Source organism: Manacus vitellinus, unplaced genomic scaffold (genome assembly GCF_001715985.3).
Source record: "Manacus vitellinus isolate BGI_N305 unplaced genomic scaffold, ASM171598v3 scaffold_62_pilon, whole genome shotgun sequence".
NCBI classification, from domain to species: Eukaryota; Metazoa; Chordata; class Aves; order Passeriformes; family Pipridae; genus Manacus; species Manacus vitellinus.
In genome coordinates, this window is record NW_021940704.1 from 832,020 (window position 1) to 850,212 (window position 18,193).

The 18,193-nt window shown below is 57.2% G+C and overlaps 1 protein-coding gene and 1 long non-coding RNA gene across 3 annotated transcripts; one reads left to right on the forward strand and one right to left on the reverse strand.

Moving 5' to 3' along the window:
• Positions 1-2,329: 2,329 nt before the first annotated feature.
• Positions 2,330-12,748, forward strand: LOC108641441 (carcinoembryonic antigen-related cell adhesion molecule 1-like). 2 transcript variants are annotated; one of them, XM_018083335.1, is made up of 6 exons: positions 2,330-2,606; positions 8,342-8,671; positions 8,761-9,030; positions 9,212-9,271; positions 10,462-10,510; positions 11,255-12,748. In XM_018083335.1, exons 1-6 carry the CDS (start codon positions 2,345-2,347, stop codon positions 11,256-11,258), a joined length of 975 nt encoding a protein of 324 aa, XP_017938824.1. In that variant the 5' UTR covers positions 2,330-2,344; the 3' UTR covers positions 11,259-12,748. The 2 variants fall into 2 exon arrangements, with proteins under 2 accessions (XP_017938824.1, XP_017938825.1); XM_018083336.1 differs by lacking the exon at positions 2,330-2,606 and adding an exon at positions 4,540-4,624.
• A 3,742-nt stretch (positions 12,749-16,490) lies between these two features.
• On the reverse strand, positions 16,491-17,676 carry LOC115307860. The gene is made up of 3 exons (XR_003916228.1): positions 17,603-17,676; positions 17,258-17,315; positions 16,491-16,604 (listed from the first exon to the last, which is right to left on the reverse strand). It is a non-coding gene; the product is annotated as an uncharacterized LOC115307860 (long non-coding RNA).
• Positions 17,677-18,193: the final 517 nt, after the last annotated feature.

The following is an 18,193-nucleotide window of genomic DNA, read 5'->3' on the forward strand; positions in this document are numbered from 1 at the left end:
GGTGACACCGGGACTGACGGTGACACCGGGACCGACGGTGACACCGAGACCGAGCGGTGACACCGGGATTGACGATGACACCGGGATTGACGGTGACACCGGGACCGACGGTGACACCGGGACCGACGGTGGCCCCGGGGCTGCGGCTCAGGGGGCAGCGGGGCCCAGGGAACAGGGCGAGGCCGTGGAACAGCGGGGATGCCGCCTGTCCCCAGGGAGCCGCAGAGTGACACTTCACGGGCAGATGGCGACAGGACAAGGGGGAATGGCTTCCCACTGCCAGAGGGCGGCATTAATGGGATATTAACCCCTGTGAGGGTGGCGAGGCACTGGCACAGGTTGCCCAGAGAAGCTGTGGCTGCCCCAGCCCTGGAAGTGTTCAGGGCCCTGTTGGACGGGGCTTGGAACGACCTGGGCTAGTGGGAGGTGTCCCTGCCCAGGTCAGGGGGTAGAACTGGATGATGGGCTTTAAGGTCCTCCCAACCCAAACCCTTCCACGATTCTTGTTTAAGCCTCACACCTCTGTCACAGGGCAGTGTGGGTGCTGCTGGGGTGATCCTACAGAGCTCCAGACAGCAAGAAGCCCTCCTGTGCTGCCTGGGCTGAGAACAGGGCAAGGTCTCAGGGCTGGGGGGGGACATGACCTAAGCTGGGTTTAGGTGATGGGCCACATGTCAGCTCTGGCCACCACAAAAGGCTCATCGAGGTCCAGGTTTGCAGCAAGGGGGGAAGTGCTGCTGAACATGTCCTGGAGGCCATGCTGGGGGAATGTGCCCACTCTGCCCACCTGGACTGGGCACAGGGCTGCCCTCTGTGCACCCTGAGAGCTCTGTCCTGCAGATGGGTCACATTCCCATCGCTCTGCAATGGAAACACGGAGTAGTTTGGAGAGCAAACAGAAAGGTGGGAGTGGGTGAGACTCCTCCAGCGCCACCCTGGAGGTATCTGCCCCATGGGCCATCCCGTCCCCAGGACATCTGGCCCTTCAGTGTCTCCAGGCCAGCGCTGTAGCTCACAGGGACATGTCACTGAGATGTGGCTGTGAAGCCAGAGCTCCTCTGAGCCCCTCAGGGCTGACCCCCCACAGGGGTCTCCTCGGTGCTACTCTCCTTGGTGAGAGCTGAGACCCAAAGCTCTGCCAGGCTGTGATCCATGATGGGCTCTAACCCATCTGTGATACCTTAGGAGTAACATCGTTTCAGGATTTGGCCCTTAAGCCTGGATTTTCTGGGATAATTCAAAGAGAAACAGCAGGTCCAGTTTCTCTTCTCCTGATAGCTTTGTGGGGCTGAGGGGAAGCAGCATCTGCCTCTCAGGTCTCTAAGCACCTCAGGCTTGGGTGGGGGGACAGGAATTGTCCCTTCCCACAACTGCCAGGGCAGGAGTTTGAAGGAAAACCTCCCCAGCATCCTTCCAGTCCTACTTTTCTGCTTTCTTTTCCCTTAGGGGTGGTGTTGGTGTCTGTGTGGCACTGCCAGGCTCTTTGCCACGTTAGGAGAGGGGAGTGCCCACCCTCCTGTGGGTCAGGGGGTGATGATGAGGCAACATGAGGCTGTTTGGGGGTCTCCCCCCAGGACATGAGGAGATGCCCCTTGTCAGGGGGTGCTCAGGGCTGGTCCCCTGCCTGTCCCCAAATGCAGCCACCACTTGCAGTATGGGGAGGGGAGTGGGTGGCCCCAATGTCTGAGCTGGTCATACATGGGGCAGAGCATGGCAAAGGCTCTGGCAGCTCCTGCCTTTCCTCCTGCCTGAGTTGGAGCCCGTGGGGTCACCACAAGTGACTCTGGACCCCTTTCTACGTCCTTTCCTGGGCACTCTGGGCTCTGGTTGTGGCAGCAGCTGCTCTTGACGGCCCCTGGGCGTCCCTGACTCCATGCAGAGCCCTTTGACCTGCCCTCATGACCTCCCAGATGTGGGAAAGGGTGCAGTTAGTCACTTTATCAGCTTGTGTTGCTTTTGTAAAAGCCTTTGGCCGGGCTGTACTAATGCCTTTGCATCACGGATCTAATCAGTCAATGCACTTTCCAGTGTCTCCAAATGTCTCCAGTGGGCTGTGATGGGCAAAGGCAGAGGATGGGAAGGAGGCTGGTGTTTTTCTGGCATTTTCTGGGTAGCAGAAAGGTTTTGTCTCTTGCTCTTTAAACAAAAAAGGCCACACTGCTGTAGTTTGGGGGCTGCACTCCCCTGTTCCCTGTCCCCTGTTGAGCTGCACTGGAACCTGCTCAGATCAAAGCTGCAGGAGCAGGGAGAAGGAGGGGGGACCCCAGAAGACATGACGGGGGGGATGCTGGAGGGCTGAGGACTGATTTATTACCCACCAAAGCCTCTCAGCTCAGGCTGCTTGATGGCCTCTCATCGCTACCACCTCTGCTTTTCCAGCAGGAATGGGCTGCTGAACTCCCTGGGGAACCCCTGCCCATTCCATCTCCATGTTGCATCACTCTGGATGCTCCTCAGACCAGGGGATCTTCCACCCCAAAGCCTCTGCCAAGCCCATGAGTGTTTTTTCCCCCTTGTCTGCCAGCTCAGTGTGTACCTGGTGCCCAGAGCCCGGAGCTGCTCTGTTGTGGCACCATCCCTGCCCTGGCAAGGAGCTGTTTCCCCAGGTGAGATGCCTTCCATGGAGTTTGGGGAGCACATTGAGTTTCGGGGCAGATGACTAATTATGTCTGAAAAATCCGATGACAAATCAACCCCCCTGGTTGTTCTCATGAAAAAGGCTCAGGGCCTGCAGAACCAGGTGGAGAGGGAAGAGCTGGAAAAGGCCCATCTGGGAAACAAACTACTTTCCAACCTGGTCTAGGGGAAGGTGTCCCTGCCCATGGCAGGGAGCTGGAACCAGATGAGCTTTAAGATTCCTTCCAGCCCAAACCATTCCATGATTCCGTGGTTTGCAAGTGGGACATGGATGTACATTCTGAAGCACCTTGGGACTGCTGATCCCTGTGTTGCTCCATCAGATGGGGCAGGGACACAGCTGGGCTCTGCCAAGGAGAAGAGGGAAGCCAGGAGCGACCAGAACCCGGAGCTTGGGGCTGCTCTCCGGGCCTTGGAGGAGGGAGATTTGTCTGTGAGTCAGGGCAGGACCAGAACTGGAACTGTGCAGAGAAAACTGGGTGGGAGCCAGGGAAAAAAAAAAATGCCTCGGTCCTGGCTGAGGAATTGTTTTTCACTTCTAATGTTTCCTGGTCTGTGCACTGGGAGAGCCGGGTCAGTGGAGCCTGGAAATCTGTTTCCTCAGTGCTCCATTGTGCAGAGCAAGTGCAGGGGAGTGGGAGAGGGGTTTGTTGGAGTCTCCCAGTGCCATCAGTGAGGGGCTGGGATGGGGGAAAATCCCTGCATGGAGATGGGAATTGTATCTCTGGGATTTCCCAGCCTGTCCCTTGGATTCACTTCAGTTTGCTTCAGGCAGGATGGTGGAATGTGCCATTTATGTTATTTGCCAGGTTTTATGGAATGTCTGTGGGTTGGCCAAGGCTGGACCCCCCCAAGCTGGGTTGCTGTAAGACATCCCTCCCAGGGGAAGCCCCAGAGCCAGGTCTCAGCTCCCCGTGGCTGCTCCTTTAAGCAAAGCCCAGCCTGGCATTGGCTCCAGCAGCTGAGGATTCCAAACATGTGTTGGCCACACGATCCTCTGTCAGGAAACAGCAGCCCCTGGGACGTGGAGTCATCGAGTGCAGCTCAGGAGCTGCTGCAACCTCCCTGGAATGTGCCCTCAGATGTTTGTCTTTCGGTTTGAATCGATCAGTTCCTGTGCCGGGGTGTTTTTCAGGGAAAAACCTCTTCCCCATCACACCCTACCTCCAACAGGAAGGTCAGTGGATCCAGCTGATGCACAGGATGAACTCACCTTGACCAGTGAAGCACCCTCTGGGAACCCTGCGCCGGGCTCAGCCCTACCCTGCCCTCTCCTGGTGCCAGGGACCAGCCTTGCTCCCATATCCAGCCTTATTCCAAGGCTCAGCAGAGCCAGAGGATTCACTGTGCCTTGGCTCCCTTCCCTTCTGTGCCTCAGCTTCCCCCTCTCCAGCCTGGGCTCTCAGTTCCATAGAATCAGAATCCCAGAATGGTTTGGGTTGGAAGGGACCTTAAAGTTCACCTCCATCCACCCCTGCCATGGGCAGGGACACCTTCCACCGTCCCAGGTTTCTCCAAGCCCTGTCCAACCTGGCCTTGAACACTTCCAGGGATGGAAGTGTCCAGCCACAGTCTCTCTGGGCAATCTGTACCAGGGCCTCGCCACCCTCAGAGGGAATTTATTCCCAACATCCCATCTAACCCTGCCCTCTGGCAGTGGGAAGCCATTCCCCCTTGTCCCATCACTCCAGACCCTTGTCCAAAGTCCCTCTCCAGCTCTCCTGTGTGAGGGCAGAGACCCTCTGCCTTGTCTCCCAGGAATCTGTAGCTGTGTGGAGGCTGGGGAGAGTGGTTTCAGTGAAACTATGCTTGGGGCTGACTCAGAGCCTCCCACTGCAGGTTTCCTGCTGGCTCAGCACTTTTCCATCCCCTCCTCCCTCCCCCTCCCCAGAATTCTCTCTCCAGCTCCTTGTGAAGATGCTGAACTCCATTCACTGCCTGTGGAGCTGGGAGAGGCCCCTTGCCCTTGCTGGGGGAGCTCACAGGGGTAGGGGGGAGTGTGTGTGTGTTCCCTGCCTGCCTCTGTCTTACAGAAACATTGTTTTGGGGTGAACCTTGCACATTTTGGGTTGATGCACACCTGGCTTTGGCTGTGCAGGGTGGAGGGGCAGCAAGTTTTGGCCCCTCCCAGCCTTTGGGCTGCTACAGGGAGGAATCAGCCATGAGGATCCAGCCTCTTTCCCCCAAACCCTGGGAGCACTCCCAGCCATTCCCTGGGTCTCTCCCCACCTGGAGCTGGGGCTAGTCCTGGAGCTTGTCCCTGTTGTCACGGGGAGGATGGAGACCTTCCCTGCTTGGTGGCACCAGGACATCTCCAGAGCTGCTCCAGCCCCACACGTGCCAGGCCCCAAGTGGGAGAGGATGGGTTGGCTTGGATGGGCACAAGCTGGTGCTCACAGCCCTTGCTGAGCTCAGGCTGGTGGGGGGACCTGGAGCTTGGGAGCCAAGGGGTAGGGAGAGAGGTAAAGGAGGATCAGGGACGTTCCATAGTGATCCAGGGCAGCTCCAGTGCAGCTCGTGGGAGTTTGGGTGGAGGAGCCCCATGAAGCCTCAGACCAGCAAGGGATGTAGAACCCTAAAGCTGCTGACCCAGCAACACCCTCTGGAACATCCCCAGGTGGGACAGCAGCTCCAAGACACACATGCCCTGGCCAGGAGCATCCTCAGGCTCCAGCAGGGGATGATTTTTTGCTGCAGCTCCTTCCCTGGGTTGGGCTCCCTCATCCCAGCACTTCAGCTCGCTCCTCGGACAGCTGATCTCCTCACTCCCTCTAGTGGGATGGCTGCGTGGCTCCTGCCTGAGTCCGTGTTCCTCCTCTTGATGTCCTTCTGGAGATCCTCCTCTGGCCATGCTGGGTCTGGTCCCTGCTCCAGCCCCTGTCCCTGCAGCCACGCTCCCCTTGTTGGTCCTGGAGGGGTCTGGTACCCACGGAGGGAGCAGAGCATCCCCCACGAGACACCCCAAAAGCTTTGTGCGAGGCTTTTTCGGGTGTGGTGGCTCCGTCCTACCCCCAGCCCTGCTCTCCCTGGTGTTTTGTGCACACACAATGCCAGGAGTTGTGAATTCATCCTGTTCCCAGCTGCAGCCACATCAGGTGTGTGACCTCTCTCGCCTGCCCTGGGAGCACCTGGCACCACTGCTTTCACCCACGTTGGTGATCCTGGCTCAGCATCTCCCCTCTGAGGGGGTGCAGGCTGCCAAGCCACGCTCCTCCAGGGAAAAATGTCCCTCTGGATAGGGACCAAGGGGACACAGAGGTGATGGGTGTTGAGTTTGTTGTGTTTCTGAGGTTGCTGGGGGCCAGGAATAGGTGTCAAGAAGGGTGTCTGAGCCTGCCTTCAGCAGGAAGATCTCCTGCCCAGGGTGCTCAAACCAGTTTGGTTTGGCTGAGGTTTTTATGTCTGAATCTAATATATCTATATCTGTATCTGTATTTATATCTATATCTACCTATATCTATCTATTTATGCCTATATCTATTTTTATATCTATATCTCTATCTAATCTATATTTATTCATCTGTATATCTCATGGGTTGGTTTCCCAGCCTCCAGCCCCCCAAAGCACCACGTAGGCTTTTCCTGCCACAAAACATCTGTTTGTGCCCTCCTCACCCTCCCAGTCTGCCCAAGTGATGGAAACCACCGAGGGAAGGAGGAGAACATCCTCTCCCTCCCCATCTGTTCCCCACGGAACATTCCGGGATGAACCTCCTGGGGGAGCAGAGGGATCTTTATGTCGCAGCCGCGGTCCCGTCCTTCCCACAGCCCGCCCTGGAGCTGGAGGACTGCTCCAGGAAATGATTAATCCCCAGTTTTTGTTGCTGTGGTGGGATCCTTTGCCCCGTGAAGGACCCCCGGGGGCAGGGGGTGGGGTGAGGCCATTCCCTCAGTGCCTCTGTGCTGGGATTTGGGGCGTTTGGCCCGTGACAGGTAGAGCAGGTACGGGAGGGGCAGGAGGAGGCAGCGCCCAGGGCCTTGGGGGGGTTCTGTGGGTTGGGTTTGGATGTCCTGGGGAGGGGAGAGGAGGGAAGGCGAGGAGAAAGAGAGGAAGAGGAGAGGAGGAGGAGAGGAGAGGAAGAAAAGAGGAAGACAGGAGCAGGAGAAGAGGGGAGAGAGAAGAACAGAGGAGGAGAAAGAGAGGAGGAAGAAAGGAGGAAGAGACGAGGAAGAGAGGAGGAGAGGAGGAAGAGGAGGATGAGGAGGGGAAGAAGGTGGGGAGGGGAAGGGAGGGAAGGAGGGAGAAAGGGAGGAGGAGGAAGAAGAGGAGGAGAGCCAAGCAAGGGTTGTGGGGGGGAGGAGAGCGAGAGGAGGAGGAGAGGAGGAGGATGGAGGAGGAGGAGGAGAGGAACCGCCCGAACCGCCCGGGTCCCGCCCCAACGGATCTGCCCGAGTCTGCGTGGCGGGAGCCGCCGACTGTACCGGCCGGCAGATGTCCCCGTCCCCCCTCCTCCCCTTCCTCCTCTTCCTCCTCCTCCTCGTCCTCGCCCCCGGCAGCGCGGCAGCCGGCCCGGGGATCACAGGCGAGTCTCTGCCCCGGGAGGAGCGGGGGGATACCCGCGATCCCCCCGCCTGGGGGTCGGCCACGCTCCGGGGGTGCCCGCGGGTCTCACCCGGCGCGTTCCGGGCAGGTTTTGCTGAGCTGGGACCAGTCGGGGGCGAGCGCGGGGGGAAAGGCGGGCGGGGACCCCTCCCGCAGCATCGAGGGGGCCCCTCCGGGTCGGGGGGCGCCGGGGGCTGCTCCTGGCGCCGGTTTTAAGAAGCCAAGGCGAGTCCAGGCTCGGGCACGCCTTAATCCCGGGAAAAAGCTTTTAGAGGAAGGTCGGGAAGGGACTTGCGGCTTTTCTCGGCTCTCGGCGCGTTTTCCCGGCAGGGCCCCGCGGGCGGTGGGCTGTGCCCGGGGGGTCCCGCAGCTCCGTCCCCCGGGGTCTGTCCCCTGTAACGTGGGAGGAGCCTTTCCACGTCGCTGCTTAAAGACTTGTGGGTCTGGGTGGGTGAGAAGCTCAACGTGACCTGGCCAACACGGCTGAATGCCCACAGCGTGGGCAGCAGGGCAGGGGGAGATTCTGCCCCTCTGCTCCCCCAGGTGAGACCCCACCTGCAGAGCTGCCTCCAGCCCTGGGGAACAGCATCAGAAGGATGTGGAGCTGTTGGAGCAAGTCCAGAGGAGGCCCCCCCAAGGGCTGGAGCCCCTCTGCTCTGGAGCCAGGCTGGGAGAGCTGGGGGTGTTCACCTGGAGAAGAGAAGGCTCCAGGAAGACCTGAGAGCCCCTTGCAGGGCCTGAAGGGGCTCCAGGAGAGCTGGAGAGGGACTGGGGACAAGGGCCTAGAGTGACAGGGCAAGGGGGAATGGCTTCTTGGTGAAGGTAGGGTCAGATGGGATATTGGGAAGAAGTTCCTCCATGTGAGGCTGGTGAAGCCCTGGCACACATTGCTCCCCAACACTCCCCATCCCTGGGAGAGTCCAAGGCCGAGCTGGACAAGGCTTGGAGCAACCTGGGCTAGTGGAAGGTGTCCCTGCCCATGGGACTGGATGATCTTTAAAGTCCCTTCCAAACCATTCCATGATTCATGATTCTATAAATAATTCCCTCCTCGGCCCCGCTGTTTGTGAGCCAGGACGGGTTCCTGCGGCACCTCCTTCATCCCCGGTGGGTGAAGTGGGATCTCTGGAGCCGTGGAGTCACTCCTGCTTTCTTTTCCAGCCCGCACACTCGCTCCCTGCTTCTCGGCCGACCTCAGCCCAGCCTCGGGGCGCCTGATCTCGGCCGTGGGCTGCACCGTGCTGCTCACGGTGCCCCGGCTGCGGGTGGGCAGAGCGGTGTCCTGGGAATACAGAGCGGGCGTGGAGCAGGGTGTCATCCTCCGCTATGCCTTCGGTCGGCCCCCCAGCACGTCCCGCCCCTACGAGAACCGCACGAGGTTCAACGAGACCAACTTCTCGCTGCAGATGGTGCTGCGGCGCGGCGACGGGCGGCTGTACCGCCTCAGCTCCGAGGAGGAGGCCACGGACTGGTTCCAGCTGCACGTTGTTGGTGAGTGATGCCGCTGCCAACCCTCCTCCGTGGCCGGGCATCCGCGGAGCCGCGGGTTTGCCCGCTGACAGTCCGCCTGTCTCTCCCAGAACCGCTGTCCGAGCCAGAAATCGTGGGCAACTCGTCGGTGAAGGCGGGAGACGACACCAAACTGGTCTGCAACGTCCTGAAGGGGAAGGCAGACTTGTACTGGTGGAAGAAAAATGGGGAGCTGCTTCTGGGAAGTGACCGCATCCAGTTTGAGGACAACAGCACGCTGTGCATCGTCAGGGTGTCGATGAGGGACAGCGGGTACTACGCGTGCGTGGTGCGCAACGCCGTGAGCCAGAACGAGACCTCCTTCCTGCTCCACGTCCACCGTGAGTGGGGGCTCCTTCCCCGTGCCCAGGGAAAGAAACGGGGCAAAACAGCCCCCAAAGAGGGATCCTCTCTCTCCTGCTGCCCCCCCGTCTCCCTGTGCTGCATGGGCAGGTTCTTGCTTGGAGGGTGGGGGGGTTGAATTTCCTCTGGTGCGGAGGATGAGGGTTCTCCCCTTTGCAGACTCGGCGAACGTGGTGCTGCCCGTGGTCCTGGCGTGTGTGGTGGTCGGCTGCCTCGCAGGTGGGTGCTGGGGAGCAGCTGGTGGGTGCTGGGCTGACTCTTTACCCTGCCTGCTACCTGGCTGGGGGGTGCTGTGGCAGGTGCTGTGCACCAGAAGGGTACCATGTGGCAGGACCTGGCCTTGCCACCCTACATCCTACAGGCAGGGGCTGGGCTTTGTCCCAGCTGTTGTTTCAAGCAGGGTGTCCCCAGTCCGAGGAGGTCCTGCTGTCCTCCGTTGTCCTCTTTTGCCTCCCTTTGCCTCCCTCCTCCCCCGAGCACAAGAGGGAAGGTTGTCATGAAAACCCCTCCTGCACATCCAGAACAGGCAGGAGGTTATATTTGACTGTCCTGATCTGGGCCAGCCTCCAACAAAACCCCATGGTTGCCAGGGGAGGTCACGCATCCCTTCTACGGTGACAGCCCCGAGCCCCCCACCGTGCTCTGCTGTGGTTTTCTGCCCTCAGAAGGGAAATGTGCTTCCAGTCTTGCTTTCTCTCCTTTTTTGGAGCTGGAGAGCGTGTCTTCTGGCCCATCCCATCCCATCCCATCCCATCCCATCCCATCCCATCCCATCCCATCCCATCCCATCCCATCCCATCCCATCCCATCCCTAATCGCTGGCGAAGTGGGGATTTTAATTCTCAGATTGCCAACTGAGGGACAAAAAAACCCAAGAACCACCCAAGCCTGGACCTGGATCTGGTTTGAATGGAGTGGGAGGTTCTCCCTGGGGATTGTAGGTGTGTTTTGTTGTTGCACAAAGATTTCAGGTTTTTCCTGTGAAAAGCCTCGGGGCACTGGGGAGGTGCTGGAAAAGCTCCTGGCTGTGCTCCCGCTCTGCTCATCCCATCACACTCCTCCCTGCTCACACGTGGCCAGAGCTGGTGGCTGGTCCCCTCCCTGGCTGTTGATGGGACTGGGACCTGTGGGGCACCGTGGGGTTGGGCAGGGGGGGTCTCCCCCATACCCCAGACCCCAGCCCTGTGTCGGGAAGGGCTGGTGGACACTCCTGGGTTGAGGTTTCCCAGCTGGAGCACCACCTCCAGGGCGTTTAATGGAGATGGGGATGATGGGGCTTGGAGCACCTTGGTCTAGGGGAAGGTCCCTGCCCATAGCAGGGGGTTGGAACTGGATGGGCTTTAAGGTTCCTTCCAGTCCAAACCATTCTGGGATTCTGGGATGATGCTGATGGCTGCTTTTACCCCCAGGTATCTTCGTCTGGTGCAGGAGAACGGAGCAGCCATTTCGGCTCTGTAGGTAAGATCCTCCAGCCCCCTCCTGGGGGTGGCCCTGCTTCTCCAGCCAAAACTTACTATCTACAAGCCCAAGTTTGTCCTTGGCTGGGTCTGAGCAAGCTGGAGAAATGAGGGAGCTTGGAATGCTATCCCAGCCTCTCCTGGTAAGAGGCAGTGGAGGGGCTGCTCTCCCCACTCTGAAGGCTCAGAGGATTTGCTGTCCTCCCCTTTTTAATCCCCACTGCGATTTACGCTGGGATTTACTCTGGAAATGCTCTTGATTCCCCCCCTTCCCCCCCCCGAGCCTGATGCTCCTGGTTATCTTAGCTCTGGAACATGCTCTTTAATGAGTGGGGTTTTGAATACTCCAGAAATTTCTGGGAAGCGAGTGAGTCTCTAAATGTTCTCAGAAGTCACTCACTCTGTGTGACCACACACGCACTTGGGCTGTTAACTAGAGCTTCCTAGAGAGTAGTGGGTCCTTAAGGATGGAAAACCCATCCCACGTTGCTGCTGGTTGAAAACAAGAGAGCTCTCAGATGCCTTGTGCAGCCAGGTAGGTCCCAGGTAACTCCTCCCGGGGATAAATTGGCCAAGGTATCTCGTGGAGTTTGGAGCAGAGCAGAATTCCAGACCTTCTGGCACTGCCACTGCCAGCATGGGACACCCTGAGCTGCCTGAGGCCTTGGAGGGATCCAAGTGAGCAGCAGATGGAGGATCCATGCCCGGGACATGGCTCAGATGAGAACCTCTCCTCTCCTTGCAGGTAGAGCTGCCTCAGCTGTTCCCTCGCTGCCCTTCCCTGATGATGGACGTTGCTGGGAATGCTGGCTGTCCCATCCAGTCCCAGCCTCTCCCAGGCTCACCTCTGAGGTGTTCAAGCTGCTGAAACCCACAAATTTTTTTGGAAAACACTGGCTTGGACTATTTGTGTTGTCCTGCTCTTTCCCAGGGCCCCTCACGCGTCTCTGAAGGAGATGGGCACAGCTGTGCCTGCTCCATCTCTCCATCCCTCTCCTGGCTTCCTCCAGGGGCCTGGGTGGGCTCATGGCTGTGGAAAGAGCCACCATCCACACTGGGCAAATCCACAGTCCTGGGGATGCTGGGAAATGCTGTTTGGTGCCAGCCCTGCTGTGCCAGGGTCTTGCCAGGGGCGCTCTGTGGGCTTTCCACTCCCTTGGACCCTCAGAGGGAGGAAAGAGGGCAGGATTTTGCTGTTTGTGCATCCAGGAGGGGAGGGAGGCAGTGGAAGGTGGCAGGGAATGGGGGAACAGCAAAGGAGTTCAGTTTTCAAAAGCAAATCCCAAAGAAATCCCTGCTGCTGGATGATGGCGGGATGCTCCCGAGCCCATCTCCTCTGTTCTCCTTGGGCTCTGGCAGGATCAGGGGACATCCCTGAAGACACCCCATCCTCTTCCCAACATGAGCCAGCTGGGTTGACCATGTGTCAGTGCCAGCTTGTGCTTCCTGTTTGCTGCTCCAACAAGTGACAGCAGCCTTGGCCTGGTTGGATATGGCCAGGTCAGCCTTGCCTGTCCCCTCCTGTCCTCCTGTCCCCTCCATCCCTGTGCTGTGTCCACAGGGCTCTCCTGGGCTTTGCTGTGAAGGGAATGTTATTCCTATAGAAAGCATCTCCCCCCTGGAGAGAACTGGATGCTCTCCTGGGGTGCTGGACCCCGAGGTGTTTGTACCCCCCTTTCAGTCCGATGGGGACAACCCCAGGTCCCTGAGCTGGTCCCCAGCACCTCTGGAATGGGTGTTGGATGTCCTGGTCACTTGGGGACCTCTCTGTGCTCCGAGCCACCAGTCTGGGGGGTGTTTCTATGCTGGGGTCTTGCCTGAAGAGCTGCAAGAGCTTTCCTGGCCAGGGCAGCGGGGGGTTCCCTCTCCCCAGGGTTATCCTATCTCAGAGAACAGAAATTCTCCTGGGAGAGGCTCAGATCCCATCCCTGAGCTCTCCTACACCTCCTTCTGGGAGCAAATTGGGAAATGGTGGGAGAGATCACTGGGATAGTCAGGCTCTCAGCCTGGGGTTTCTTGGAGCAATTCAAGGAAGCAAAAGAGTTTGGGTGGTTTGAGGTTCCAGCCTCGTTGAAAGCTTCAGAGCAGGTTGTCATGTTCCTTGTTGTACTTGCAGGTGTGAAAAGCAGCCACACAGTTTTACAAATAACACTTTTCTAAGTATTTCAGAGAGTTGTCTGCAAATTGTTTTGGAGACTTTGTGTTTTTTATAGTGTCTTTTGCTGCTAATAAAAGCATATACGTTATCCCAGTGGATATCCCTGTTATCACACGTCATCCCCGTGAGGTTTAGGGGTGGAAAATGCCCCCTCGGGGTATCTGGAGCCTGTGGTAGCAGTGGAATGTGCTCCCTTGTGTGAGTGTCAGCCCTTGGGGATGGGCTGTAGCTGGTGGCAGACGTGGGAATGCTGGATTTATCCTGTTGCCCAGCTCTGCTGTGCTGGGAAGGGCATTTGCTGCTGCTGTGGGGTTCCTGTATCCCCATCCCCTCCCTCACCCAACCCCTGTGGCAGTGACAGCCTGAGACACTCAGCTGGGGTTAAAAACAACCCAACAACTCTGCTCCAGATCTGGGTGAGGGTATTTTTAACCTGTCTCAGTTCCCTGAGTCACGGAGACCTGGCACGACCCAGGGAGGAGCCGCTTCCCAAGAAGCACGGCTGGGGCTGCCCCAGGGCTAGCCTGGGAAGGGGGGGATTTTTGGGGAGGTTTCACCTTTGGGGTTCGTCTGGTGGCCTTTGGGTTTGTGCTCAGCAGCTGTTTGTGGTCAGAAAAGCACGTCTGGGCTGTAGGAAACACAGTGCATTGGAAGCAGCCTCTGGGAAAGGCTGAGTATAAAGTGTATAAAGTGGTGAGTTTAAACGTGCCCCGAGTAAATAAATCCCTGTGTTTGTATCCTGGAGTGTGTCAGATGTGCTAGGATGTACTTGGGGAAGAGATCTTGGCAGCATCCATCTCCTCCCATCCTTGGTTTGTGCCTTCGTGTCCTTCCTCCACCTTTACTACTGGTAAAACAAGTGGGCATTTCAAGTTACTACAGGATTACTCACAGTTCATGTCCGTATTTCATACTCCCACTGTGTGTATCTATGATTAATCCCTTACACAAATACCTGTATATTATATACAGGTGTTAGTGGCACTCTCACTAGTGGAGTGCTCATCCAACCACTCCAGGAGCCAGGCCAATTGCTGCTGGACAAAGTCTCCTGCAGGATGATCCATGTTGGAACCTGGAGTCAGGCCATCATTCCTGAGCAGGGTCGCAGCTCAGGTAGAGAAATTCCTGCAGGGAGAGGCTGGTTTTGGGTAGGAAGTGAGTGATTTTTGATGGTGTAGTGACATGAGGGGGTGCAGGATACCACTCCTTGGAGCAGATCTTTCTGTTGCACCTGGAAACTGCCTCCAATAATCCGATTTCCTGTTTTTCTCAGACCCCTTTTTGCTTCCCTGGGCCCTTTCTCTCATCCTCCAGCTGGAACAGCCAAGACCCTTTGCCTCTTCCTGCTTTCCCAGACTGTTGTCTACCTCTTTAAACTCAGTTTCCCTTTTCCAGATGATGTTTGTTGTTGCTGTTTCTCGGTTTCGTGCTCCTCAAGGGTGTCTGGGGCCGATCTTGAGCACCCAGTGGCACTTCCCGGATGCATCCTCAGGGGTGCTCTGGCTCCCGGGCTGGCAGTGCCCTGCCTGCCAGATATCTCAGCATCCAGGCATCTCAGCAGGCATCTTCTGCCAGGATGGTTCCTGTTACAGCCTTTCTGGCTGTTCCATCAGCTGCTCACACAGCTGTCACATGGTGCTGGCACCGAGTCCTCGGAGCGCATTTTGCCCGGGATGGAGCATTGTAGGGCCATGGGCACCAGGCTGAGTTGGGCCATCATGTTGAGCATGGACACCACATGGACCATGAACATCATACCGAGCGTGGACACCACGATCCAGCGAGGCAAAGGTGGCCAACAGTGTCCTGGGCTGCATAAGGAGGAGCATCACAGTGGGACCCGATGATCTCGGGGGGCTTTCTGAGCCTTTGTGATTCTGTGACACCACAGGAGGGGACCCTTTGCCTCTGCTCAGCACTGGTGAGTCCCCAGCTGGGGACTGGGTCTGGTTTTGGGCTCCTCAGCACCTTGGGAATATGGGCTGGTTGAAGAGAGTCCAGCAAAGGACCACAGGGATGATCCAGGTGCTGAAGGATCCCCCGTCCAAGGAGAGGCTGGGAGAGCTGGGGGAGGCTCAGGGGTCTCGTCAAGGGGGATAAATATCTAAAGGGGCTTGTAAAGGAGAGTGAGACAGAATTTTTACTGGTGCCACTGACAGGCCAAGAGGCAATGGGCACATTAATAAGGAAATTCACCCCAAATACAAGAAAACTGCCTTACTGTGAGGATGACCAGGAGATAACGTGGATTCTCCAGGGAGCTTGTGGCCTCTCCATGCTTGTCAGCATCCAAAAGCCTCCTGGCCACGGTCCTGAGCAGCCTCATGCCCTCAGCAGGTCTGGTATAGCCTGAGAGATCAAATCAACCACTGTTTTTTTTTAACCTTAATGATATTACAGGGAGGCCAGAGACTGCTGACAAGGGCTCAGCAAACACAAAGTCAATAAATAAATCAAATTTACTGTTCCCAGGAAGACAGAGCAGAAGGCTCAGGGATGTACAAACATGGCCCATGGCCTCCAGGGAAGCTCCTTTCCACCCAGCAATAATCAGAGATTCTTATGGGAGGGAGAAAATCCCCTTTGCAAAGAGCAGGACCCATCAATTCCTTTTCATTCCCCTTGGACTGGCTGTGAGGTTGCCCTGAGGGCCCAGTTGCAGGAATATAGGGGATGGGGGAAACCAAAAAAAAAAAAAAAATACTTAAAAAAGCCAGAGAAATGGTGAATTCTCCCCTCCTCTCTCTAATACAGGCACGATCACAGGTGCCAGCAAGAAGCTGAACATGACATAGACATCCTGGGTGTTTTGGAGATCCTTGGTACGTCCAGGGGTTAATTCATCCCCGACTCTCTCCGCTGCCCCATTTGCTCTGTGCAATTAGCAGTTGGCAATTAGCTGGTGCCAAGGCCATGCTGACCTCTGAGGCCTCTCGTGGTTTGATGGCCCTTAAACCTGCCAGACTCTGACCACTCAGGGATGAAGCTGCTGCTTGTGGCTTTCTTGTGTCCCAGTGGCCAAACCTGCCACAAGCCATCGCTTATCCGGGGCTGAAACCACGGAGTGCTCCGAGTCCAACCCCCTGCTCTTCATTTTAATGTCTGTTTTTCTTAAGCCTCCATCTTACTCAGCTCCTGATACTCATTGCATTCTCCTCCTAAGGCAGGTTGTTTGGAGAGGGGTCCGGGAAAAGTGATGAAAACAGGATTTCCCCCCATTTTCTTGATCCAAGAACTGTGATTTTTTTCCTACGTGGGAAGGAGGGAAGCAGGGGGGCTGAGATGTGAATGTGATGCTGCCTGTTCAAGCAGGAAAATCCAAGGAGGAAGAGCCAAAAAAAATAGAGTGGATAGGGATCCAGGTTCCTGCTGGCCATAAGGAGTGAGCCCTACCCTGCCCTGCCGTGTAGGCAGCACCCAGATCCTGGCCCCCCAAACCTCCCCGTGGGGGGCTGGTCCCCTGGAGATGCTGTCCCAGACTAAAGGGGACAGGCAGCAGAAGGGCCTGTGGATTTAGGGGGAGAACACCCCAAAACATGCCCTGAAGTCGCCTGCCCAGGAGGTGAAAAGTGACACGTGGATGGATGGGAAGGGTGGGGTGAGGTGGATGCTTGGGGTTACCCACAAATGTTAAATAAAGAGAGACTCCTGCAGCTGTTGCTAAAAGTGCTTCTCTACTTCAGGCCTTGGTTTTATGGAGAAAGGGGAAAATGTGCATTTGGCCTCCCCTGGGCCTGTTTTATTCAAAAACAAGGGCAAAAATGGGTTAATTTCATTGACATTTATTATGAATGTTGTAGAGGATCTGACACTGAGAGCCCTGAACCCACTAAACCTTGGGGAAGGCTGGGGTTGACTCAGCCAAGTGAGAAACACCCCAGAAGATCTCCATCAGCTGGGAATGATGTCCATGGTGCCAGTCATTTCGAAGGACCTGGAAGGAAGAGCAGAGGGGACACGCTGAGCACTGTTGGAGCCGGGCTCTGGCAGATCCACAGGGGCTCTGGTGTGTCCCTCTCCCTGCCCACCCTTGCACAAGACCCTACACTTGGCTGTGGGGGTGACTCTCACCCCTCTGTACCTCCAGTGGTTTTGGCTGGGGCAAAGAGAAGCTGGTCAGGAGGGTGTGATGGCCTGGGGGGCTTTCCTGCAGGGTACAGGGGGTGGTTAAACCCAAACAGCCCCAAGGTGTGGCTGAGATCCATCGTGCTGGGGTGAGAACTGCCCGAGGGCAGGGTGGGATGGGATATTGGGAAGGAATTCCTGGCTGTGAGGGTGGGGAGGCCCTGGCACAGGTTGCCCAGAGAAGCTGTGGCTGCCCCATCCCTGGAAGTGTCCCAGGCCAGGTTGGACGGGGCTTGGAGCAACCTGGGCTAGTGGAAGGTGTCCCTGCCCATGGCAAGGGGTGGGACCGGGTGATTTTTAAGGTCCCTTCCAACCCAAACCGTACTTGGATGCTGTGAAACCAGGTCTGCATCTTCCTTGGGGCCCAGGACTTAAACCAAAGCACAGGATAATTTCCATATGCCACTCTTTCCACTTCAAGACAGTGTGAATTCACGTGGAAAATGGGAACAGAGGATCTACCTCGCCTTGTCCATGGAAGAGACGTCGCGGTCCTGCCGCCTCCCCTGCGTCATGTGATCTGCAAAAGGACAAATCCCAGCCTCCAGGAAAACACGGGAGAGGCACCAGGGGCGAGGGATGGGATACTGTACTTGGGGTGTGGTGGCTGGGGCTCACCAGGGAAGGGACACAGGCAATGGAGAGAGCTCTTGGTGTCCTCACAAGAGCCAAATAAACCACTTTTAAATAATTCACGGGCTGCCTGACGGGTGGGGACAGAGGGAGCCCAGCTCGCCTGGCAGGAGGCACTGGGAGGGGCTGGGAGGTGATGAAGCAGAGTGGGATGAAGAGCTGAAGAAGACTCACAGCAGAGGAAGATGGTGAGGAGCGGGAGGCCCGACACGGCCGCCGTGCTGAGCACCAGGGGGGTCATGTCCATGAAGGCGGCACATCCTTCTCCTGCCACCAGAGAAACCCGGGGTCAGCACGGAGCAGAGGGACAGGCAGGAGGAAGGCAAGTTGCCACCGTGAAAACCCACACTCACACACACAAAAACGCAAAGTAAAAACAGATGGGGGGTGTTGAAACAGAACTTTGCTTCTGCAAAGATTTCGCTTCCCTGAAGCTCCTGGTTTGTTGGACTTTTTTTTTTCCCTTGGAGCAGGTTTGTCTCCAAGGGCTGAGTTGAAGGGATAGGGGGATTACATGAGTCGTAGCCTTGGGGTGGGGCATCTCCGCTCACCGTGGCGCTCGTAGATGCTCTTGATGAGGAAGGAGGCCATGAGAACCACCACGAGCACCGCCCCCGGAGCAGCATAGCCCATCGTGTACTGAGCTGCCCAGGGACACAGGAGAGAGGGGTGAGGTCGTGTTTCCAGAGGTGTGGGTGGGGATCTGGCCTCACCCAGGGTCTGGTGCAGGATGCACCAGCCCTGAGTTAGCACAGGGGTTTTCAT

Bases quoted from the DNA above. Each gene is read 5' to 3' on its own strand.
- LOC108641441 (XM_018083335.1), top strand. From the start codon at position 2,345: ATGGCCTCTCATCGCTACCACCTCTGCTTTTCCAGCAGGAATGGGCTG. The intron at 8,672-8,760 runs GTGAGTGATGCC...TGTCTCTCCCAG, and splicing joins GTTCCAGCTGCACGTTGTTG to AACCGCTGTCCGAGCCAGAA. The intron at 9,272-10,461 runs GTGGGTGCTGGG...TTTTACCCCCAG, and splicing joins GGTGGTCGGCTGCCTCGCAG to GTATCTTCGTCTGGTGCAGG.